At 39.6% G+C, this 26,443-nt stretch overlaps 1 protein-coding gene across 4 annotated transcripts in view; it reads right to left on the bottom strand.

Moving 5' to 3' along the window:
* RAP1A (RAP1A, member of RAS oncogene family) overlaps positions 1 to 18,573 on the bottom strand; it is a 76,808-nt gene extending 58,235 nt beyond the window's left edge. For 2 of the 4 annotated variants that reach the window (XM_055084383.1, XM_028489010.2), the window contains exon 1: positions 10,275 to 10,348. Coding sequence is in view for 1 of the 4 variants with exons in the window: in XM_028489010.2 (XP_028344811.1) it covers positions 10,275 to 10,288 (14 nt within the window). In the remaining 3 variants the exon portion in view is untranslated. Of the gene's footprint in view, positions 1 to 10,274; positions 10,349 to 18,476 lie in introns of those variants that run through there. The other 2 variants (XM_007101683.4, XM_055084384.1) reach the window with 2 other exon arrangements.
* Between the last annotated feature and the right edge of the window lie 7,870 nt (positions 18,574 to 26,443).

The following is a 26,443-nucleotide window of genomic DNA, read 5'->3' as shown; positions in this document are numbered from 1 at the left end:
GAGCACAGGCTCCGGACGCGCAGGCTCAGCGGCCATGGCCCACGGGCCCAGCCGCTCCATGGCATGTGGGATCTTCCCGGATCGGGGCACGAACCCGTGTCCCCTGCATCGGCAGGCGGACTCCCAACCACTGTGCCACCAGGGAAGCCCCACAATATTTTTTTTAAAGGGAGCATGAACTATTATGCATCCAATCTCATTTTCTGAAGGAAAATAGATATGCATTGAAAACCACTGGGCAAGAAGTATACCAAAATGTAAACAGACTGGGAGGTAAAACTAAGAGTGATTTTTCTTTTAGCTTATTGTATTCATTCTCAACAGGGGCAATATCGCTCCTAAGGGGGTAAAAAAATCTTAACCCTTTTCGTGTACAAAGCACAGATTAATGTACAATAAATAAACAAATATACAGTATAATACCTGAGGTATTAAAATTTAACTAGGGGGACAATTAGAAATATATATATATAAAGACTGGAGTGAGGGGAGCAAGTGATAATGATAAAAAGGCTGAGAAACACTGCCTCATTGGTACTCTCAATTTTTCTACAATGAACTTGGTATTACTTGGGTCTGAATAAGTAATATATGCACATTGAACTACTTAAAGTTAAGACATAACATTAATTTTCATTATTAAATATAAAGTTTATTCCTATAGTCCTAAGGCTTTAAAAATACAATATTTAAAAAAATATAATACTAAAATGAAAACATATAGAGTAAGAAAATGAAAAAGTACTGCATCAGAATTATCTGGGATCCACTGGCAGAGTAAACTACAGATTCCTTGGCCCTACTGCAGATATAATAAAATCAACATATCTATGGATGGGACTAGTAGCTTTTATTAAATGAGGCACACTTATATCATCATACCACTCCATGGAAATATGAAATCCAGACAGATATATATTTTAATCTGGTCTAAGAAATTTTTTAAATTATGTACTTAAGTGATAAAAATAAAAATAACCTAAAAGCCTGGAAATCTAGGAATTCCTGCTAACCTCCTCCCTTTCCTTTAAGGAACCTGGAAATTCAAATTTCTTCACAAACTATCAAACACACCCTATTATCCATTATCTCTACTGGGTACAAGGCACTGTGAAGAATATAAAAGAAATAAGCAAAATTCATAAATTTTGCCACTAAAATAAACTCACTTCAGTTAAATCTGCAAAATCCAGTATTAACTACTGGCCTTCTCAGGGCATCATTCACAAAGAAACACAAGTTTTTAATCCCATGGTGAAAATTAAACAAGTAGGGAACAAAAGTCACTGTTAGGTAATAATAACTGGGATGCTGTCAGCTACATTCAATTCGCTAGTTAATAAACGTGTTTGGCATGTCAGCCTTGAAATATGCAAGATTCAAAATTCTGCCTACCCCAAATTACAAACCTCCCATGTTAAAGACTCTGGGTTTAAAACGTTAAACCACAAATGCCAAGATTTACTGTGTACATAAATAATGAATCTACCTAAGTGTACAGGTAGTAGTCTCACTTAACTATAAGAGAATACACTGGCTTAGTCAAAATGGATACAAAGGATTAAGACGTTGCTTCAGTCCCTAGTGATCGTCTCCATTTCTTATAGACATCGATGCCAACTTTTGGTGGTAGTAATAATAACGGCAGCAATGATATTTAAGTGCTTTTTGTATGCCAGACATACTTATTCAATCCTCAAACATGTCTTTTTCCATTTTACAGATGAAAACAACTGGGAAATAAAGAGGTGAAGGAACAGCTGGTAGATACTATATATATATATATATATATATAGATAGATAGATAGATAGTATATATATATATATATATATATATATACACATATATATAGATAGTATATACAAACTTTCATAGTGTCTAAACTGCTGACCACAAATACAGTATCAAATAACCAAATATTCAATGTGAGATTTGGCATATCATTTATATAAATACATTTACATCTTGTAATTAAACAATTATCTATAAAACAGTATACAAATGAATGTAACTGAGGCAAACCTGAGTTAGAAGAATCAAAAGTTTTCCAAGTCATCATATCAATAGTACACTTTTCCCATTTCTCTCACTTGCTACACCAAGAAAACGAACTTAATTTTGCTTGTTTTTGTTTTAAAGTACAGATTTTATCATTATATATAATTCCATTTCAGGAATGCATTTGTTTAATTCATCTGTAAAGCCTTTAACTCATTTTATCCCCAAAGAATCTTCATCTTTAAAAGCTTTATTAAATTTAATTTCATATTCTATAATGAACTCATCTTAGAACCTTCATTTTCTAATTATAAAATATATGAACAGTGTATAAAATTCAGAAAAAAGTTTAAATTTAAAAAGGAACATAAAAATCACCTGTAATCCCAACTTCACGATAACAACTTTGATCCTACTGATGTTTCCTTTTTGCCTATATTCTACATATGAATAAAAACTTGTAAAAAATAAGAACTGAAATCATACTATATAAACACTGTTAATAAACTTTTTCTCTCTTAACAATAGAGCATTTCTTTAAATGGTGCAGACAAAAGCAATAACATGATTGATTTTCTACAAAACACTTTGGCTTATAGGACTAAAAAAAATAGTCTCTTATACTGTGAAAATTAACCACAAGGTGGAGAGAGGATGGTTGGTCCTTCATATAGAGCCATCTCTCTTTTGCAAGTATTTGAATGCTTAAAAAAAAAAAAACATTGAAAAATTTTACTGATTAAATAGGCATTCTCTTTGTACTACTAAAAAACTTCACATGTCCACCTTCAGCACATCAACACACAGAAAACATTAAATACATGGTTATGGAAATGTTATAGCTGCAAAAGATCAAAAATGTGACAATTCACTATAGACACAAGCTCAACCCAGTACAGTTGAACCTAAGCAGAGCCAGTTTGGAACACCACAAAGCAATGATTCTTTATATCCAGTGTTAAGGCCTACTGCTTACATACACACACAAGCAGATGGCACTGAGTGGTGACACAATCTCAAGCTTGTTCTATTGATGACAGTAGTACAAGTCTAAAGCATAATGGAAATAAGAGAATGACTACATCACCTAAAACCCTCCTACCCATAGTTTCAACTGTACTTGAGTTATAATGCTGTCATATTTTAAAGTAAAAATTATGACATTTGACTACTAGTGAGAAGTTACCAAACATTTATTTAAAATTCAAAAGAATGTCTTACAATGGAGTTTGTCCCAAGTGTGAAACTCAATATTCAAAAGGCACAGGAACTTTTTTTAAAGTTCCAGACTTATCATCTGGATGTAAAAGACACAACATCAAAACAACCTAATATCTGAAGATCTAATAAACAAATAAAGGTGGGTCTGAAGACACAAGATTCACCTTCCAACTGACTTGCCCATGGTTTTTCTTAAATTAATCTAAAATTTTTAAATAATTAAATTTATAAAAGTGTCGCTTACATCAACTTTTAGATATACACATCAACAGGGCAAATTGATACTTGTACTTTATATGCAAAACAATTTTCTGAAGCATGAAAATCTCATGCCAGGGGGTTATGTATGTCATTACTAAACTGATTATATGATTAGAATAAAGAGCAGCAGGATACAACAGTTGAGCAGTTGAAAGCTGTCATACAGAAAACTAGCCCCAAAACCCCCAAAAAACAAAAAAAGCACTTTGAGGATACCAAGAACCAAACATCACCTAAAGTTACCTTTTATAGACCCATCATATTATAACCTTAGTCTCAGACAACTAGAGACAAGTTTAAAAATATGTTCCTTCTTCACAAAAACAACGCTCTTCATTCTGTCTAGGTTTATTGTACTTTGAATACAAATCAACAAGACAGATCCCATCCTTCATGAAGTAGTGATACTGCCATAAATGATGAGATTCATCATATCCTGTCAGAAGGTCCCTGTAGGCCACCATACCTAACCTAAAGTGTTCTTTCTACCCTTCAATGTTAATTTATCTCCTTTTAGCCCTCATTTCATCAATTTCATTTCTCTTTTGGTGAAGATAAATTTCTTTTCACAGTCTAGCATAGCAACTTCCATGTGTCATCCATTTCCGTATGGTAAATCCTGTATTATAATCCCTTCCCTTTCGCAACCTTCCACTAAAATAGTTTCTTTCAATCTCTCAATTATCTGCATCTATTTTCATCTCTTAGGTATCCATTCCTATTAGGTATTCATTTAAAAGTACTCTAAACTTGGGCTTCCCTGGTGGCGCAGTGGTTGAGAGTCCACCTGCTGATGCAGGGGACACGGGTTCGTGCCCCGGTCCGGGAAGATCCCACATGCCGCAGAGCGGCTGGGCCCGTGAGCCATGGACGCTGAGCCTGTGCATCCGGAGCCTGTGCTCCGCAACGGGAGAGGCCACAACAGTGAGAGGCCGGCATACCGCAAAAAAAAAAAAAAAGAAAAAAAAGTACTCTAAACTTAATTTATTAAGATATTAATTCATTTGGGGCTTTCCCTGGTGGCACAGTGGTTAAGAATCCACCTGCCAATGCAGGGAACACAGGTTTGAGCCCTGGTGCGGGAAGATCCCACATGCCGCAGAGCAACTAAGCCCGTGTGCCACAACTACTGAGCCTGCGCTCTAGAGCCCACGAGCCACAACTACTGAAGCCCTCGCGCCACAACTACTGAAGCCTGCATGCCTAGAGCCCGTGCTCTGCAACAAGAGAAGCCACCGCAATGAGAAGCCTGAGCACTGCAATGAAGAGTAGCCCCCGCTTGCCGCAACTAGAGAAAGCCTGCGCGCAGAAACGAAGACCCAACTCAGCCAAAAAAAAAATTAATAAATAAATTTATATTTAAAAAGATATTAATTTATTTGAAGGATTAGAAACTTTATAAATATGAAGTTTAGAGAGATCTCATACTGCTATTCTGCCTGAGTATTAACATCAGTCAAGGATAAAAAAATCCCCATTATGTATGTTTTTAACCCTACTAACCATTAAATGCCCCGGAATTATCAGTTCATATTTCTGAACAATAAATCACACACTATGGTGTACTAATAGAAGACAGAAATAAACACCCTGCCACACTGAAACAGTTAGAGATTACATGGACAACTAATGTTGGCTGCATAAACATTTTGATTACTGTTGTTCCGCCACCTCACTTCAAAAAACTACAGTAAATTTTTAAACAATTATAAACAATTTAAGAGATACAAGCAGAACCAAAAGAAGATAATATCTTGAATGTGAATGCAAGGGTCTAAAGCAGATTTCTTTTAAAGCTGAAAACATTAGGGACTACTCAGGTAGTTAAAATCTTAGTGAAAATTATACTTTCTGAGTTTCTGGTCTTTATATCCCTCCTCAGAATTTTTACTGTATGATTTATTTTAAGTAATTTAAGCTACATGGGGGGAGGAATTTTGCAGAGAAAAAGATAGGTGAAGTCTATTTCTGAAGAGTTTTTGAGACTCATTTAATAGAAGAAAAAGGGTGTGCTGCACTGAAAAAAAGATAAGAGGGATAGAGGCAGTCTTCCGTCATTCACCTACTCATTCATTCATTCACTCATTCATTCATTCATGTTTGCATGCAAGCAAAACACAAATATTTACTTATCATTTATTTTGTGCTTTGTACTGCAGAAGTCCTTTCCTCTGAAAGTTTGCAGTCAGCATTAACCTCTACAATTATGAGTCTGTGGCCTTCCCTGGTGGCGCAGTGGTTAAGAATCCACCTGCCAACACAGGGGACACGGGTTCAAGCCCTCGTCCGGAAGATCCCACACGCCGCAGAGGAACTAAGCCCGTGCGCCACAACTACCGAAACTGCGCTCCACAACTACTGAAGCCCGTGCACTCTAGGGCCTGCGTGCCACTACTACTGAGACTGTGTGTTGCAACTACTGAAGCCCGCGTACCTAGAGCCCATGCTCCGCAACAAGAGAAGCCACCGCAATGAGAAGCCCGCGCACCGCAATGAAGAGTAGCTCCCGCTCGCCGCAACTAGAAAAAGCCCATGAGCAGCAACGAAGACCCAGCACAGCCAAAAATAAATTTAAAAAAAAAAAAAGACTTTAAAAAAAAGTTTGTGAATTTTCATAAATTATATAATTACCTTGGGTTTCATCATCTGCAAATAATGAACTATATCTACTTCACAGATTTGCTGTGCAGATGAAGTGTGATGTAAGGGTTTTACCTTCCCCCCCAAAAATACTAGTTCCCTTTTCCCTATAAGTCTCTCTAGAGATTGGGACATTTATCTGTGGTTCTCAACCTAACTATGAAAAATCCTTTATTCTCCAGATTCCATGTCTTTAAAGACTTTTGTCTATCAAATGCACTCACATTTTATTAATCAGTTATAATGGCTAATTAGAACTCTCAAACTGTCAGACATAAAAACTAATGAAACTCAATGCTGGGTTTCTGAGGTGTAAGCACAATGTTTTATTTCATTAACAGCCTGCAAATCACCACAATGTATGATAATGATAATGTGGTAATTAGCCTCAAAGATTTGAGTAAAAATAGTTATTGGTCAAAGCAAATATACATAATATTTCACCTGTATAAATCTATTGAGAGCAAACACACAATTTTCATTAGGCTCTTTGCAAAACTAAAAGAATTCACTCCTATTTCTGCATACCCCGGGAAAAACATAATTTATGTACCATAAATTAGTGATTTTCTATGTCTGGAAAAACTACTGGTTACCCTACAGATTTGTTTTAAGCCAGTATCATTAGTAACACCATCTTCAAATTCAAAAGTTACACATATTTATCCATAAAGGTAGGTAGTGATATCCTGTGTCTTCCCTTTGTATTTGTAAGAACAAAATCCAAACCCTTCACCACAGACTTCTGTGATCTGTCCCTTGCCAACGTCATCTACCAGTCTCCCCTCAGCTTACCACAACGGCCTTCTCAATCATGACTAGCTGCTTCCCACTTGAGGGCTTTTGCACCAACTGGCCCTCTTGTCTGGTTCACTCTTCTTGCAGATCATCACATGTCTGGCTTTTTGTCATTCAGGTGTCAGATTAAATATCATCAGGGAATTTTTCCTCAACACTCATTCTAAACCCTTCCATCACTATCATTTCTTCCTGTTATAGCTTCTTCATAGCATTTGTGACCTCTGAAATTATCTGTTCCCTTATTTGTTTGTTTACTGTTTCTCTCCACAATCACCAAACCCCACAGGTATAAAGAACTCCAGAGAGCAGTCTATTCACTGCCCTATCTTCAGTTCCTAAAATAGCACCAGGTACCCAATAATCATTCAATAAATAACTGTTGGCTAACTAGCCAAACTGCTTAAGATTATTTTGGGGAAGGACTCTGATTTCCTAGTCAAGAACTTACATTTAGCATTCAAAATTGCTTATTCAAAAGGAGTAAGAAAAAATGTTTTCAATGAAAAAAAGAGTAAGAAAAATGTACACAATAATCCATTCAACCAGTGGGCTTTATTTTCTTTTATTTCAATCTTTTGGGATAGAAAAATATGAAAGTCTACTCATGTTTCACATACCTCATAGGTCGCCTCATGTAAAAATTGAATAAATTTTCTTTTTTTAATTTTAGCTTTATTGAGGTCTAACTGACATTTAAAATTGTGGATTTTCTTATAACAGTATACCATGAGCTGCTAGCCACTCAATCTAATAACTTATTTTTCCTGCCAAAAAGCAAGTAGGCTTCGAAGAATGTAAGAAGTACAGACTGGGAAGGCTATATCTGACATCATAGTGACAGTGCCAGCATGGCCCAAATCAGGGAAGTTTCTGTTCTCAGCTATGCTTGGGGAGAAGGAGGGAAGGGTAAGAGTGATCAGTCCTAGGGAATGAATTGTAGTTCTGATTTCTGTTAATAAACAGGAATATCTTCAAATCAATTCAAATAGACTCAACTGGAATCTCATAGTTTGAGACATTAAATCCCTGTTTTGAATATCTGAGGTCTCTAGTAAATGAAATACTCAGTTGACCAGATCTGGGCTTTTGCAGTTTCACATTAAAAAAACAGTGTTTGTAAAAAAAATAACACATACACAATCCTCAATACTATGTGCTACATTTGCTTATTAATTTAAAAAGATTTTCAAGGATACTTTTAAAGGGGAGAGATGTGAATAAAAATAATAATAAAGACTATTTCTGAGTTTAGAAAATATTTGAAAACTAAAAGAAACATTAAGAAAGGTATAAAACTCAATGGTTTAAAAAATGCAAACATCTTGAACGTAGCACATAGCTGTATTTACTTTTTAAAAATTGGGGGTTGCTTCTTTTTTCAACTGGTAACATAAAAGGAAGACAGCAAGCAGATAATTCACAGCTCATGTGAGTTTACTTATCGGTTAAAAAGAAATATTAATATAAATCTTTAGGCTAACTTGCTTACATATTATTCAGCCAAGTGGAAAATACAATTAGCATGGAGCTAGAACCAGGTACCAGAATGACTAAGAATGGCATTTGCTAACTCATTTTTTTTTTACTTAAGAAATTAAGAGAGAAGTACTGAAAGTGATATTTTTTATAAAGAGCACATCCTCGGTTTCTTATTTTTTATTGCTCCATATTTCACTGCCTTCAACAATCTAAGCTGCTTAACAAGAAGTCTATACTTCACTTTTCATCACTTCTGCTCACAAAACTGATGTTTCTAAAGTCCAGTTGCATTCACAAAAGCTGGAAAAACCACACAGAGAGGAATTTCACCTTACAGTGAAGTATTTTAAGATAATACCTTCAGAAATACAATGTCTAAAAGTGAGATTCCTTGTTAGCTAAGAACTCAAAATGTTAGATAAGTAAATTTCTACAGGAGACTATACATTTGTCAAAGAAATAGCATAAACATGATTTTTATTGATGAAAAACAGGAATCTTTTACCCTTCATTTTTTTAAAAAAAGGTAGCAACAACCGAAGTGTACCCACTGAATCTTATCTTCTCTTAGAGGTTACCTAATTCCATGTAACCTATTCAATAGACTCAGACTCTCTCTTTTGAACTTCATCTCCAAACTGGGTATACTTGAAGATCCAGAGATCTTCACAACAGTGACTCCTAGCAACTCCCCCCAAAACCTTCCCTCTTGTTTTCCGTTAAACCCTCAGATCTTGCCTTACCTATGTATTTAAACCAGTCTCCCTATCTTCAGTCTCTTTCTTCCTCAATTCATTCTGTACTCTGTAGCTAGATTCATCTTCCAAAAGATGAATGCTCTGATCGGATCATTTTCCTCATATCAAAACTTCCTGTGCTCCCACATAAAGCCTATACTTCTCAACCTAGCATTCAATGACTTCCAAAGTCTAGTCCCAATCAATCTCTATGCCCTTATTGCCATTATTTTCTAATTATACAAGCCTAGGCTTCTGTCAAATCAATCTCCTGTCCTCCAACTTGTCCTGAACTTTCTATCTTGGCTCATGCCATTCCTACCACAAAGAATGTCTACCACTCCCTTCCAGCTGCCACTGCTCAAGGCCCCTTTGCATCTCTGCATTTATTTATGTAAATAAGGACACATGAAAGATATGTCCTGCCCCACCCTACAAAACTGGCCCAAAACTTCCAAACCCAACAACTGCCAGCTTTTATTAAACGCCTACTATGTGCTCAGCAGTCTTAAACAGTATTTCTAATCCTCTCAACAATCCTATAAAGTAGGTATTATTATTTATTCTCCTTTTAAAGATGAGAAACCCAAAGCTCAGAAACATCAAATTATATATTTAGTAGGTTACCTTAAATTGTACACTCAGTAAGTTGCCTCAAATGATATACTTAGTAAGTGGCAAAGCAAGGATTTGAACACAGGCTGCTTAACTCTACAGCCATTGCTCTAAACACTAAGTTGTGTGGTGTTTTTTTTTAAAGTCTGAATCATGTGACTATCCCTCTCATCTATCTGAAATAATTTAGTTTTACATTATAGTTCTACTTACTACATACTATAAAATAAGCTTTCTCATGTTTATTTTAGTAAAGAGAGATTAAAATGCTATTTCTTTCCAATATAAGAACAATACTCAAATTGCAATGTCAAGGAATATCTTTTTTGTTACAAAGATTACTTTTACCTAAAATATTTTCAAAGAAAATCATTCCAACCAACTTTTTCAAAGATGACTGCAAAATAATAATAATACACTCTGATGGTTTTACAGATTATTAATAATATGAGGATTTTGTGATTACCACCCAAGAATTGTAACAGATATCTATCAAATTGGCAAAGATTGTAAAAACTGACCTACTCAATGCCATTGAAGGTGCAGTGAGACACACACTCTTATACACAGGGTAACCACCCTCTGATCCAGTTATCCCACTTCTGGGAATCTACCCTAAAGGAAAAAAAAAAAACAGAGATGCAATCAAAGATAAATGTACAAAAATGTTTGTCCCAGTGTTATTTAAAATAGTAGTATTATAAAGATCAACCTAAGAGTCCCACACTAGGAGAACAATACCCTGTTCAGAGAAAAAAGTAGGAGCAAAACTGTATGTATAGAAATATAATTCCATTTTTTTTTAAATTAAAAGAATCTGTACACGTGAGGAAAGAACTAGAAAAATGTACATTAAAATGTTAGTAGAAATTATCTCTGGGTGATAGGTTTATGGGTAATCTTCAATTTCTTCTTTACATTTATGTTCTTTTCAAAATTTGCCACAATGGAACATGAATTAGTTTAAACAAGAAAAAAATGTTCAAGCAGTTATAACCCCTGAAAATGGTCCTGAACCTAACAAGGGCATATTTCTTGTACTAGAAACTACACTTCCTACTGCAAAGAAAACATCAGGGCTTCCCTTCCCTGGTGGCGCAGAGGTTGAGAGTCCGCCTGCCGATGAAGGGGACACGGGTTCATGCCCCGGTCCAGGAAGATCCCACATGCCATGGAGCAGGTGGGCCTGTGAGCCATGGCCGCTGAGCCTGCGCGTCCAGAGCACAGGAGAGGCCACAACACTGAGAAGCCCGCGTACCGCAAAAAAAAAAAAAAAAAAAAAAAAAACAACCCACCAGAAAACATCAAATTTGTTTTGTTTCCAGCTTCTATAAGGCTCAGGGGTACTTTCAGATTGTGTAAAGAATGTCATCCAAAACTCAGTAGTACTCATGAAACTGCACAAGGCTCACTATCTAAAAGTCAGCCAATGCTCCAACAGAAAGCACCACAGTTAAACGAACTGTTTTACCGTATGCCTGTTGAGAATAATAAATGTCCAATTAATCCTAACTCAAAACATGCAAAATGGAAAAACCAGAAAAGGTATTCTCGTTTTGCAAATTAACTAAATATACTGTTGTTGCCTTATAAGCACATCACAGGTCTGGGAGGAACTTGAAAATAAAGCTGGCAAGCTACCAACAACATTCACTAAAAACGCACACAAATGCATTTTCTCTATATGCACGTTTCTGTTCTATTGGATAGTTAACTTTAGTGGGACAGGTTGATTTTAATCAGTGTAGAAAAAATATTAAGCTGCTCTTCAAAAGAAAAAAAAATCCAAAACTTCTCACATTAAACACAGAATTAAAACTGTTAGCTGAACCAGGAAAAAACTTCCCTACAGTATGGCATATATGCAGAAAAGCAATTTGGAAAAAAAAAAAAAAAGAAAAGACTTTGACGGAAGTAAAATAGGCGGTTGAGCAAGCAATTCTTATTTTACTACACTTTAACCAATGGGAAACTGGTTTGCTCTAATACTAAAAAGCTGTTAGAAAATAAGACCACAGAAATAGTTGTTTAGCAACTGAGAGAATTAAAATATCACATAGATTTTACTTAGAAAATGAGTATCATTCTATTTTTACTCAACCATAAAAATACAACATTTATTTAAAAGACATATGTCAGGTTCTGGGAAACAAAATAAATTACTAGACTATATACATAGACTATACACTTAGAGTAGAAACTACAGACTCACATCTCAGTTTCTGTCAAACTGCCAAATACTGGGTCACCCAAACTTCTGTTCAATGACTGAATCTGAAATCTAATAATCAAGTTATGCAATATTTTCACAGCTAGAATTTAAAAGGTAGTTCAGGGGGCTTCCCTGGTGGCACAGTGGTTAAGAATCCGCCTGCCAATGCAGGGGACACGGGTTCGAGCCCTTGTCCGGGAAGATCCCACATGCCACGGAGCAACGAAGCCCATGCGTCACAACTACTGAACCTGCGTTCTAGAGCCAGCGAGCCACAACTGCTGAGCCCGCATGCCACAAGTACTGAAGCCTGGGGGCCAGGAGCCCATGATCCGCAACAAGAGAAGCCACCGCAATGAGAAGACCGCGCACCACAATGAAGAGTAGCCCCCGCTCGCCGCAACTAGAAAAATCTCGCCCATAGCAACAAAGACCTGATGCAGCCAAAAATAAATAAATAAATGCATTAAAAATAAATAAAAAATAAATAAATAAATATAAATAAATAAATAAATAAAAGGTAGTTCAGGGACTTCCCTGGTGGCTCAGTGGTTAAGAATCCGCTTGCCAATGCAGGGGACACAGGTTCGAGCCCTGGTCCAGGAAGATCCCACATGCCACGGAGCAACTAAGCCCGTGCGCCACAACTACTGATCCTGCGCTCTAGAGCCCACGAGCCACAACTACTGAGCCCGCGTGCCACAGCTACTGAAGCCCCCACGCCTAGAGCCTGTGATCCGCAACAAGAGAAGCCACCGCAATGAGAAGCCCACACACCGCAATGAAGAGCAGCCCCTGCTTGCCACAACTAGAGAAAGCTTGCACACAGCAACAAAGACCCAATGAAGCCAAAAATAAATTTTAAAAAAGGTAGTGCAGAGACTTCCCTGGTGGTCCAGTAGTTAAGACTGTGAGCTCCCAATGCAGGGGTCCGGGTTCAATCCCTGGTCAGGGAACTAGATCCCGCATGATGCAACTAAGAGCCTGCATGCTGCAACTAAAAGAGCCCGCATGCGTCAACTAGGACCCGGTTCAGCCAAACAAACAAACAAACAAATAAATAAATAAATAAGGTAGTTCAAAAGACATCAATGATTTGGAATAGATACTGAAAACTACATAAAACCCAAAGATTAGTGTTAAATGTCAGCTGCTAAAATAATTAAGTTACGGTTGCTTGCTTAATGTCCTATAAAACAGCCAACTTGTCTAGAACAGAATGATCCTATTTATAAATGAATTTTAAAATATCACTGAAAACAGAGTGAATGAATTTACTCTCCGGATCACACATCTGACAGATATGAAATGTTCAGTCTGCAATAAGAGAATTCTTACTACTACTAACTTAGAATCTTACAAGCGGCATTTGGGCTTTGTCCAAAGAAACAGTTGTACCCAGTTCTTTGTGTCTCTCCAACTTTACACTTTTGTCATTGATAACTAAGCCACAGTTCTAGCCTAAGCAAAGTTATTTTTTACAACCAAAATGAGTGTGTATAACACAGCATTGCAAACAACCATGCGTGTTACAGGTATACACGTATACTTGTGAATTTAAAGTAAATCAACTTAAGTTTTAATTAACCCAACAGTGTCTTTTATCAGTTATGTGTTTAGTACATTCCTATCCTTATGAGATATGGCCTAATTTAAATATATTCTGAAACCAAACACAGAATTACATATTTAATTCCAAATTTGGTTAGTTTTACCATTCCACACTTTGAACCACTCTCTATCAATGTGAACTAAATAAATATGCTGAAGATAGGAAACGTATCTCTGTCTCTGGGAAAACTGGATATGCAAAGAAATCTTTTCCAGATTTATCTAACCTAAATTTATATAGCCTAAGTAAGTCATCAGAACTTAAAAAAAAAAGCCATTAGTCTAATGATTGAAATTAATTTCACAGAACATATTTAATCCCGATATATTCCACTTATAAAAGTATACTATTTCTTATTTCAACTCCACCTGAATCATCATACACAATTTCCTTTTTTTATTCGTGCATACCTGTACCTTCTACCTCTAAAAGGCCTATTTTCAAGCAAAAATGACAGAATGGCATAGTTCTCTAAACTGCTTAACTGATCAGAACATCATGGTAAGTTTATAGGTTCAAATTTCACACACAGAAAAAAGGGGAAAAAATGGATGTTTCATCTGTCTCAGTAACATAAGAAAGCTTGAATATCTTTATTTTTAACATTAATCATTTCCATATGAATTTGGCATTAAGTCATGCAGCAGTATATGACATCAAAACGAGCAGAAAATACTTGGCAATATGCCATAACTCTTTTAAAAACTGATGAGTTCAATTTGAAAGGAACATTAGGAGGAAGTAAGTTTATGTTCACAATTTTAAACTCACCACAACATTAAGATATAAATGCTTTATACAAGATATTTTTATTGACCTTCTAAAATAAAAGAATTTTAGAACTGGGAGCTTAGAGGTTATCCGAGGTTCAATGAACATTTGCTGAGTCCCTAGCTTGTGTCAGACACAGTGCTAGGTGCTTGCAGGTAACTCTATTAGTTCAACCCACTCACTTCATAGATATTGGAGTTTCCGCTCATGCCAAATCAAGCCATGTAGATGCCCAGTGGTATGATTCTATCAAAACAGACTGGTATCATCCTCCTTTATAATCTAAATAAAATTTCAAAGATGCAGAGCTGACCTTATTTAACAGAAACAACAGTCTCTGTGTTTTGAATAACTTATAAAGAATTACAACAATTTAAAAATTCAACTGTGAAAGTCCTCAACTAAGTACTAGCTGCGTAATTTACTACGAAGAACAAAACATGGGGCTATCAGAGATGTAAGATTCTAAAGACATACAAAACAGAAATTAAACAAATTGCAGATGCCATTTAAAAATCCCTTTGCAAAAAAATAAAGAATTATCAATATGAAAAATTAGGTGCTTGATTGGAATGTCCATTCTATATAAAAGGTCATCAACCATATACTAACAAAGTTCTTGAGTAACAGTAGACACTGGCAAGATCTGAAGTTATGTAACTATCACATTACAAATTACAACAGAATGTAAAACTCCCTGAGGGCAGAGACACTTTCTAATTCAACTATGCATCCCCAACAGTTAGCAGGCTGCTGTTAAATGTTAAAGAGAGAGGTGAGCTAACTAATGAACTCACGTGAGCTACCGGAAAGTTCAACCTAACAATCTAAAAGGTCTCTTTTTTATAACTCAAATTATTTTTAAGTATTAAATAATAATATTCAATGCAAGTGACACTGCATGAAACTTAAGATCAACAACTGTCGCTTTTAACTAGTATAATCTACTCTCTGAAGAAATTAATAGACACACCAAGAAGACAAGTATATTTATATACTTTGATTCAGCAGTACTTCTGGAAATCAATTCCAAGGAAATATTTGAAAAGAAAGAAAATGTTGCATACACAAAAGTGTTCATTTCACTGTTATTTTCAATAGGGGGAAAAGGAAACTACCTATACGCCCAAGAGCAGGTTGATGGGCTATTCTGCAACCACGGAAAAAGGTTTAAAATGAAGATTAACCTCCTAAGAGCAGGTTGATGGGCTATTCTGCAACCACGGAAAAAGGTTTAAAATGAAGATTAACCCCCTAAGGTCCTCCTGCTTCCACTCCCACCCCCCCCCCCCAAGTTGATTTCCACACAGCAGCCAGAACATTTCCCACAAACGTAGTCAGAACAGGTCTCTCTTCTACTCGAAACCCTCCAGTGGTTTCCCATCTCATTCAAAGTAAAATCCAAAGTTCTGACCATTGCCTAAAAGGCTTTATAGTGGCCTCGGCTACTTCTCTAACCTCAAGCTCTCTCACTTTCCCTCTTGCTTACTGGCCTTCTCCAAAAGGCAAAGGCAAAGGCAAAGGCTAAGGCTGAGTAGTCTTTGCACTTAACAGTCCTCTGCCTGTAACCTTCTTCCCCAAGAGAGAATATATCCCTCACTCATGTCTTCCCTGACTACCCTTCCTTGCTACTGTTTCTCTTTATCCTCTTACCCTACTTTACTCTTCTGCATACCTCTTATCATCTGACTTATTCTATATTTATCTGGTTATTGCCCAACTCTTCTGATTAGTATATAAGCTCTATGACAGCAAGGACTTTGTTTTATTCACATAATAGGCATTTAAAAAGCACTTGTTAGATTAATACTGAATGTTGATAACTGTTGTACAATAATTATTAACTACATGAAAAACCATGCATATAAACAAGCTTGGAAGAGAACAGGAAAAATGATCTATGAACAGTTTCAAGTGCTGATCATATTGCTAAGGAGTTTGCACAATAAAAATCATGTCAGTCGTGATTATGATTTTAAGCTGTCAAAAGTGACTATAACAATCTTATTTCCTTCAAAGCCATTTGTTTAAAATTACTAGTTTAAAATTATTGGTAAAAGTTATTAATGAGAACTTTTCCACATAAAATTGTAGTAACAATCACTCTTAAATCTTGTTCTCAAAGACCCAAAGTTTAGTCTGTAAGGGCAGACACTGTCATTCCTGAGGTCACACAGAAGGTGAACAAAGGTTTCTGAACAGTTTTAATATGGAACTGAATAATACTCAGGATTCCAGTTTACATTTAAGACAAGCACCCATGGTTGGTTTCAGAGGGTCCCTGAAACTGAATGTGAAATTTTGTGCATAAATGTCTATTCTTTCCTGAGGAGAGAGTCTATACGTTTATTTCACTATATTCTCAAAGGTGTCAGTGGCCCAGAAAAGTTAATAATTACTATTTTGTATATTGGAAGTGAAATGCAATCTTCTAATTTGAGCTACCTCTCAAAAAGATAGATGATATGTAAAACCTAGACACATCTTTGTAATCAAACAATTCATTCAAGAAATACCAAGTGCCTACCATGTGCCGTCGGGCACGGTGTGATCCTCAGTACCTTACATCTAAGTATATTTTGTAGTACATAATTCAAAATGCGGAGTAAAACAAGATTCATTGAAACACCAGATTAAAAAGAATTTCAACCAACACAAATATAATTTCAAACAGAAAGTGTTATAGAAAATCATAATAAAGACAGACAGGGGCTCAGGGCCTGATTTAGTGCTTATTATGGCAAAATATCACAGATATCAGTTACATCAAAAGACAAGAAAAACTACACACACGTGTGCCCACCCCCACACACTCTGACAGGAAACCAAAATAAAGTTTCCAAATCCTGTTTCCAGCAGCATCCCTTCTGAGACTGCCCTTTCAGCATGCTTTTGAAGGTAGGAGCCCCACTTTAAAACTAAGAGCTGATCCTTCATTTTTACTGTGATAAAAACAGGAAAAATCATCATCTCACACCCAGGAAGCAGAAAACTGTGGCCACCTGTACGGCTGTGACCCAATAACCTCCTGCCCTGTTATTCCCTTCCTTCTTATAGCCACCTCCCTTCAAAGCAGTGACAAAACGATCTTCCCTCCCAAAACGGAATACATTAACTCCTCAACGCTAGTTCTTTTACCAAGAGGTCAAAAGGTCCCCTTAACTGGTTCTTAGCCCTGTGAGTTGATGTCTTCCCCTCATCTTTCCCCCATAGCAGTAAATTACACAATTTATCCGAAGACACTGTCCTTAACTTCCTGAACGAGGGGGCAAAAGACACTCCTACCAGTCCCAGTCTGAAGGAAGACAAGAACACGGTGACCTCTTCCCTAACAAAATTCAGGGAAAAAGCAGAGATCCCAGAAAGGCAACGCTGAAAAGGCGAACACATGGCATGCTACGGAAGACGTGGGGGAGAGAGGGCGGGAAAGGAGCTGAGAGGTGGAGTGGGGTGTAGAGATGTCAGCCCTGTGCACTGGGGGAATGAAGGAAGGAACGGGAGACCCCGAACCCTAACAAGTGAACACAGAAAGAACACCGCTCCCGTCTACCCGCACCTCTCCAAGCAGCCGAGGGAGGACAGAAAATTCACCCAACCCTGCAACCCCCTTCTACGCGTGCCCCCCAAAGGGTGAGCTGGGTTTGAAAGAAGATCTAACCCTAGTCTGGGGACAAGCAAGAAGATAAAAAATGCAGCGATGTCTAATTTTCTACCTCTCTAAGGCAGCGAGGGGCGAGGGCACTGTGTCCGGGGAGATGGCGAGGGAAATGGGCTTGTGCCATGACACCTCGGGGAGTTGGAGGGTGGGGGACACAATGTCCTCTTTCTCTCCCACACCCGGCCCGGGCCCCTCCCGTCCCTCTCCCGCAGGCCCAACCACAGTCGACCGGCTCGGTCCGCGGGCGTGGTTGGCTCTGGCCCCGGGCGGCAGCGGCCGGGCCTCCCCGAGCCCTGGCCCCTCCCGCCGGCCAGGCCCCCGGGCCGCCGCCCCGGACACCGAGGGAACGCGGAGAAGGAAGGGGGAGCCAGGGGACTGACCGGCGACAGGAGCCGCCTCAGCCTGGGCTCGGCCGACCCGCGCCCCCTGCTCCCCCTGGGGCCGGCTCCGGCTCCCCGCCCCTCACTCACCCCCACGGTCCGGCGCCTCCTCCACCTCCTCCTCCTCCTCCTCCCTCCTCTTGGCCGTGGCTCCTGCTCCGGCTCTGCGCGGCGACGGCGGCGGCGGCGGCGGCGGCGGCCTCGAGCGCGGCGGCGGCGGCGCCTCCAGAACGCGCACGCACGCAGCACGCAGGCCCCGCCCCCCTAGTTCCGCCCCGCCCCTCCGAGTCAGCGTTGGCGAGGTTTCGGCCCCGCCTTCCCCGCGGCTTTCCGGAGTCCGCTTAAAGGGGCCGCGCTGGAAGTTGGTGGAAAAGCTTAAAACGCAGAGGAAGGAGCGGGGAGTTGCAGCTTTGCCTTGCGCGGGTTGGTGGTGTGGGAGGCTGGAAAGGAAATGAGGAAGGGTCCGAAGATTCAGGAGAATAGAATTTTGGAGGGAATGCAAGTACTAATTGACAAGTACTAATTGAGCATCTAGTAGGTGCTAGGCACTGTCCTAGGTGCAGGGAATAATGCCGTTGACAAGCAAAGGCCCCCTGGAGCTTGCATTCTAGTGGGAGAGAGGAGACACAACAAACAAGTAAACAAAAATTTCGGGAAGTGATGTGGTGTGAAGAAATATAAAGCCAGGAATGGGGTGACTTTACAGATGGCCAGGTATTGCCCCTCAGAGGAGACCTTTGCGCACAGACATGTATGCTATGAAGGGATAAGCCTAGCAAATACCTCGGGAGGGGAGGGGTAGGGGGGTCTTTCCAAGCTGAAAGAACATCGGCCATAAACTCAGAAGTGGGAATAGCCTGGCATGTTGCAGGACCAACAAAAGGCCAGTATGGCTGAGTGTAGTCAGTTACTAGAGAGCAGTAGTAGTTAGGCTGAGAGAGGTGGGGAAGAGGTCAGATCCTATGGAGCCTTATGGGCTGTTGATAAGAGCAACAGAAAGCCATGGGAGGGTGAGCAGAGGAATGACCGCATCTGATTCACATTTGAAAAAGTTACTCTTGCTAATGTGTGTAAAATACGCAACCGGGAAGCACAGATGTCCTCAGGGAGACCAGTAAGGAAGCTGTTTATGGTAGCTTGGACAGGATGGCAGCAGAGAAGGGGTGAGAAGGGATGTATCGGGATGTGTTCAGGTACATTTAGATTTGGAATGGATTTGGCAGAGAGTGTGTGAAGGAACAAAAAATCATAAATGATTCTTAGGTTCAGGGTGTAAAGGATAGGTTAATGGTGATACTATTTAATGAGATGGGGAAGATTTAAAGAGGAAAAAATCTGAGGTGGGGGAAATCAGGAATTCTGTTTTGCACATGTTACATAAGGTGCTTGTTCTACATCCAAGTGGAGATGCAAAACGGATGGATATATGAGTCTGAAGATATGAATTTGGGAGTCATCGGCACATAGATGCTTTTTAAAGCCTTAAGTCTACGTAAAATCACTTAGGAGGGAGAGTAGCTAGAGGCGAGGAGGAAGATGAACTTCAACCTTTGGAAATTCTGTAGAAGAGGAGAAGGAGCTACCAGGTAGGAGGAACACCAGGAGAGGGTGGCGTGTTGGAAGATAAGAGAATTGTTTCAGGAGTGATCAGTCTTATCAAATACCGTTGAAATAAGTAAGATGAGGACTGAGAGTTTGAACACTGCATTTGACCTGATGAAGGTTGCTGATGTCCTTGACGAAAGCAGTTTCAACGGAGTCATTGGGCAGAAAGTCTGATTAGTGTGAACAAGAGATGGGAGGTGAGGAAGAGAAAGTGTTTATAGCAAGTCTAAACAGCTCTTGAGGAGCTTTGCTGTAAAGAACGAGGGAGACAGAGGAGTACTTGGGGTTAAGGGAAGGTATTTTAAAGATGGGGGATGTTTCCTTATGTTGGTATGCTGGAATGATCCTTTAGAGAAGTAAAGGTGATGACGCAGAAGGTAAGAGAAGACAGCTGGAGAAAGCTTGTCCTCCAGTAGGTGAGAAACAATGAGACCTAGCGTAGAAGTGGAGGAGTTGGCCTTGGATAGGAGCAAGGACAGTATGTTCACACACTCTTTTTGGAGAGAAGGCAAAGTCCGTGGGTGCAAATGCAGGTAGGTCAGGTAGTACATTTGGTGGCCTGTTCAGGCCACTGACGTGCAGGAGGCAGGTGGGAGCTGAAATCCAGCCCCTGTTCTGCCAACCAAGTTTGAGGCCAAATCAACCTGGAGGAAGGGGCGCCTTTTCTAATTGCTCCAACTGCAGAGATGGTGCCTTTTAGCAAATCCTCCACATCACACACACACACACACACACACACACACACACACACACACAGGGGTGTGTGTACCTTCTCCCAGTTTGCACCGAATATTCTTTGTTGTGCGGTTGCCTCAGTGGGTTTGATGAGGTAGATTAGGGCTGTGAGCTTTCTTTTATTCTAAGCAATAGAAAGCTGTGAGTGGGGAGGGGCTGTTGGCTATTTAAGGAGCTAGAAGAAGGTGAGAAGGAATTCCCTCAGAGTGGAAGAGTTACTGGAGAAGTGTAGTATGGACAAGGCTGAGGGCCCTCTTGAGTCAGTGGTCCTGTATCTAAAGTGAGACCACTCAGCAAGGTTGTGTGGTTTTTATCCAGCCACATTCCTTTGCTTTCGGGGTTGAAGGAGAGGTGGATTTGGCCAGGGCTGGGTTTTGCTGATGAAAGTCATTAGAGCGGGGAGGGGTACAAGCCAGGGAGTGGTTATAATGATAAACCTTAGAATCTAAGCTGAGAGGGAAGACAGGGCAAGTAAAAAAGCAGTGGGGTCAATGGGTTCGTGGTTCTTGTAGGAGAGAGGAGTTCAAGAGGAAGCAGTCAAATAAGTGGGGTCAAGGGGACTTTCCAAGGATCGAGCATAGGGAAGGGTGAGTGAGGCAGTTGGGAGAGAGGAAGCGAAGGTATCTGTGAGAAATGAGGATCCAGGCAGGCGCCTCGGAGCTGAGGAAACTGTAGGCTCTCGGGCTTCTGCCTCATCACAGTTCTTGTGAGCCGCTGATCTGGGAGAGGTTGAGGGAGCCGCCCTAGCTGGGGAGAAACTGAGCCCAATAGGGGATAAGCCAACTCAGTACTGCAGGGAAGGGGAAGTTGGAGGACGGGGAATCATGTGGCTTTACAAGGCCTGGGAGAGCCCACTCATGCCCTGCTTTACCCACCTGAGCTTTTGTGTAGATGCTTTATCCTGCTTGGTGTTTGACAGAAACTAAACGACATCTTTCCTCCTTACTTCCCCTTTCCTGCTCTTGGCACTGTCTTTCTCAGTTACTCATCCACCAAAGCTCAGCCACCTTTAATCCATCTTCCCCATTCCTGTACCCAATTGGTCCTCCAAGTGTATCCATCATCACCGTCCAACAGAACATTCTGCTGTGATGGTAATGTTCTTTAGCTGTATATTTAATACAGTAGTCACATGTGGCTATCAAGCATTGATTGAGGAACTAGATTTTAAATTTTATTTAACTTTAAGGTATTTAAATTAGATTTAAATGGCCACATGTGGCTGGGGGCTACCATATCGGACAGACACGTATAGACCTTTCCTACCCAATGTCTCTTCCATCTGCCCCCTCCTCTCTATCACCATTGCCACTGCCCTAGGTCAGGTACTGATTACCTCTTCTCTAGACTTTTGTTGTAGTTTCCTATTTGGTCTCCTGCTTAGTTGCTTTCCCTTCAATACATTTTGTGTTCTTTCCAGAACCATCTCCCTAAAGCAGTGGCCAGATCACAGCTCCACCCTATTTTAAAAATTATTTTCCCTGTCAAATTAGGTAAAACTGCTTAATCTGGCATTTGTCCAGTTATATGTCTCCATTCCCCTTTTCCAGCCTTATCCTGCACTGCCCCTTTACATAATATAGAGTTGGTTCTCAAGCAAAATTGAACTGCTTGCTATAATTTCTACCAACTTTTTACAAAGCAGTCAACGCATTTGCCTAAATTGTCTTTGCTTGGAACAGAGACAATTGCCTCTAGGCCCCAAATTTGTTGAAATTCTCGAAGGCCTGTCTCGCATAGCAGTTTATATCTGGAAACTTTTCTTTTTTGGCAGGATGGGGGTGGGTGCCGCATGTGGTATGTGGGATCTTGGTTCCCGGACCAGGGGTCACGCCCGCATCCCCTGCAGTGGAAGCATGGAGTCTTAACCACTGGACCGACAGGGAATCCCCCCTGGAAACTTTTCTGATTTTTCATCTCCTCTGAAATACAGTTTCTGTGGGGTTTTTTGTTTGTTTTGGTTTGGTTTTTTTTGGCTGCGCTGCACGGCTTGTGGAGATCCTAGTTCCCTGACCAGGGATTGAACCTGGACCCCAGCAGTGAAAGCACTGAGTCCTAACCACTGGACCGCTAGGGAATTCCCTGCAGTTTCTGTTTTTACCTCACCTGTGGCGCTTATATGTTGCCTTGTCATGTATTTTATGTATTCATAGCATTTCCCTTACGAAATATTCCTCCTTGCAGATCACTCTGTTCTAATTGTGTTAGTGCCCCTTGCAGTGTCAGTCTTGCACCTTATATATATGAGGTACTCCTCAACTAGCCACTGAATTGAGTTCTACAGGAGCGTTTGTGCCTCTCTCTGCCTCTAAGAGTAATATCTCTAACGCTGAAAGAGAATGTCTGTATACCCTGGGAGAAACCAAAAGAAAAAGAAGCAGAAGAAGCCAAAAAGTACTCCTGTTACAGTTGAGAATTTCTTAAGTTGGAAGGCCAAGTTTGATGCAGAATTCTTGGAAATTAAAAAGAAATGAATGAAAGAGGAAGAACAAGCAGGAAAAAATAAAGTGGGAAACAGCCATTTGAAACAGAGTGTAATTTTGACACATCTGATATCCAGTTCTTGGAGGATTCTAGAAACAATGTGGAGGTAGATGATTCTTTGTTCCAGGATCTGGAGGAGGATGAGGAGGATCCAGACTACAATCCTGCTGACCCTGTGAGTGACTTGACCAACTGATGGGCTGCCCCCATCCACAGAAAGGTCTGACTGCCACAGCATCTGTGGCTATGCTGAGAGGGTGGTAATTTTCCTTTCTCTTTTTCTAAGAAAAAATCATTTTCAGGAAAATATTCTTCTGATAGCTTTCATCATTGAACTTAATAAACTGACCTTAAAATTAAAAACAAAACTAATATGAGATTCCAATTTTTGAAAAGAAGCAACCTGACTATATTTCTTTTCATGTTACCATTTGCTGAGAGTTTCTTCCAAATGCTTCCCAACTTTTACAGGGTACTTTTACAACTCAGTTTTATCTCATAACCCTAGAGAGCAAGGGCATGCTTAGAACTGGCAGGACCAGCATAGCTACTCCTAGGGTCAATTTATGGAAAAGACCTTTAAGAAGCATTCAGATGGTGATACAAATACATAAAAAGAGGTTTCCATCTAATAAATGTTCAGAATATGTATTTTTAGGCCTCGGACTCTTAGAAACCTGTAACCCGAGAATAGAATTACATGTGCCATGCTCTGCAGTGCCAAATATACTTTTCCTGTTGGTGCAGTGGTTTTAAGGATTTGAAGAGCAGTTTAACATTTTACACAAAAACCATAACTCAGATGTATAGGACCTTAACATCTGTTTATTCAGCAAACCTTCACCGAGTGCTTGTTACTTCCCAAGCAGTTATGCTTGTTGCCCGGGATACAAAGACAGGAAAGATATGGTCCCTGGCTTCAAGAAGGACACATGGTAAAACTGACCTGACGTTGGTATATAACTTTAAAGTTTTCAAAATGTTTCCACAGTACCTAATTTAATCCTACCAACAATGTCATTAAGGTTGGTATCAGGCTTATTTTGCACTAGGGAAAACTTGTTCAGGGGAATTACATGAATTGTACAGAAGCACAGAGCTGTTAACTGGCAAGATCTTGAGCTGGAACCCAGATCTTTTGGTGTCAAAACATTGGTTGAATTAGAACGTAAGTTCCCTGAGGACAGGCACTTGATCTGTTTTGTTCATCGCTATAGTCCCAGAGCCTAGAAAAGTACCAGGCATATAGTAGGTTCTCAATAAATATTTAGGAGTGTGTGTGTGTGTGTGTGTTTGTGCACACGTGTGTTGTTGAGAGAGAGTGGGGGGGGCAGTGGGTGAGGGAGGGAGAGAGAGTATAGCCAACCATCTAAATCATTAGCATATTTGTATATTTTAGTTATGTGCTAAGCTGATCTTTTCTATATTAGTGCTGTTCAAAGTGTGGTCCACAGACTGGTTCTGGTCCATAGAATTGTTTAATACCAATTGGTGTAGTTCGTTGGGGCTGCTATAACAAAATATCACAGACTGGGTAACTTCTAAACAACAGAAATGTATTTCTCACAGTTCTGGAGTCTGAAACTGAGATCACAATGACAGCATGCTCATCTTCTGGTTAGGGCCTTCTTTCTGATTCGTAGCAGCACCTTCTTGCTGTGTCCTCACCTGGTGAGAGGGGCTAGGGATCCCTCTGGCATGTGTTTTATAAGGGCACTAATCCCATTCATGAGGGCTCTATCCTCATGACATAAGTACCTCCCAGGTGTCCACCTCCTAATACCATCATCTTTGGGAGTTAGGATTTCAACATATGAATGCAGGGGTGGACACAAACATTCAGACTATAGCCCCAGTTGACCTTAAGATAAGTACAGAAAATGAGGGTAAGAATTGAGAATCTTTTGTGGCTACTTATATTGCTGCGACATACAAGTGAGTGGTCAGTAGACCTGTCTACTTGAGCAGGGCATAGACCAGTGCAGGTGTTGCCCAGCTTATATAGTGAGTCACATGAGGTATGAGCTGTATAGTAGTCAGACAACATCTAATTTTTTTTTAACCTTTTGACCCCCTTCACCCATTTCTCTTACCCCCTCCACCTCCCACATCTGGCAATCACCAATCTGTTCTAGAGATCTATGAGCTTGTTTGTTTTTTTGTTTTTTTAGATTCCAAGTATAAGAGAGATCATACAGTATTTGCCTTTCTCTCACATATTTTACATAGCATAATGCCCTCAAGGTCCATCCACGTGTCACAAATGGCAAGATTTCCTTCTTTTTATAGCTGAATAATGTTCCATTTTATATACATACACCAGATTTTCTTTATCGATTCATCCATCAGTGGACACTTAGTATGCTTCCATGTCTTGGCTATTGTAAATAATGCTGCAACAAACATGGGGGTGCATAAATCTTTTTAAGTTAGTTTTTCGTTTTCTTCAGATAAATATCAAGAAGTGGAATTGCTGGATCATATGGTAGTTCTAGTTTTAATTTTTTGAGGAACCTCCATACCGTTTTCCATAGTGGCTTCACCAATTTATAACCCTACCAACTGTGCATGAGGGTTCCCTTTTCTCCACAACACTTGTTATTTGTTGTCTTTAATAGCTATTCTAACAGGTGTGAGGTGATAGTTCATTGTAGTTTTGCTTTGCTTAATTACTGATGTTGAACACCTTTTCATGTTTGTGTTGGCCATCTGTATATCTTTGGGAAAATGTCTATTCAGATCTTCCACCCATTTTTTATTCAGGTTGTTGGTTTTTTGCTATTAAGTTGTTTGAGTTCTTTATATATTTTAGATACTAACCCCTTACCAGATATATAATTTGCAAATATTTTCTTCCATTCAATGGATTCCCTTTTTATTTTGTTGAAGGATTGGTTCTTCTTCGAATGTTTGGTAGAATTCACCAGTGAAGCCATCTGGTCCTGGACTTTTGTTTGTTGGAGGCTTTTGATTACTGATTTGATTTCATTACTGGTAATTGGTCTGTTCAGATTTTCTGTTTCTTCATGATTCAGTCTTGGTAGGTTGCGTTTCTAGGAATTTAATCATCTAAATTAATACTAACCACTTTGGCTATTTGCCATCCACCTTCTTTTCCGCCTGGATATTCTTTACTTTTTCAGAAAGAAAGCACTTCATGCCTTTGGAGTGAAAAGGTCAGCAACAGATTGGAAATTTTTAAAAAACTTCTTTTTCACCACAGAAGCTGTACC

The sequence above is a fragment of the Physeter macrocephalus genome, chromosome 4, assembly GCF_002837175.3.
Source record: "Physeter macrocephalus isolate SW-GA chromosome 4, ASM283717v5, whole genome shotgun sequence".
Taxonomy (NCBI): domain Eukaryota; kingdom Metazoa; phylum Chordata; class Mammalia; order Artiodactyla; family Physeteridae; genus Physeter; species Physeter macrocephalus.
The sequence above is the reverse complement of the archived record's forward strand: the minus strand, read 5'-3'. Positions and strand labels throughout refer to the sequence as shown.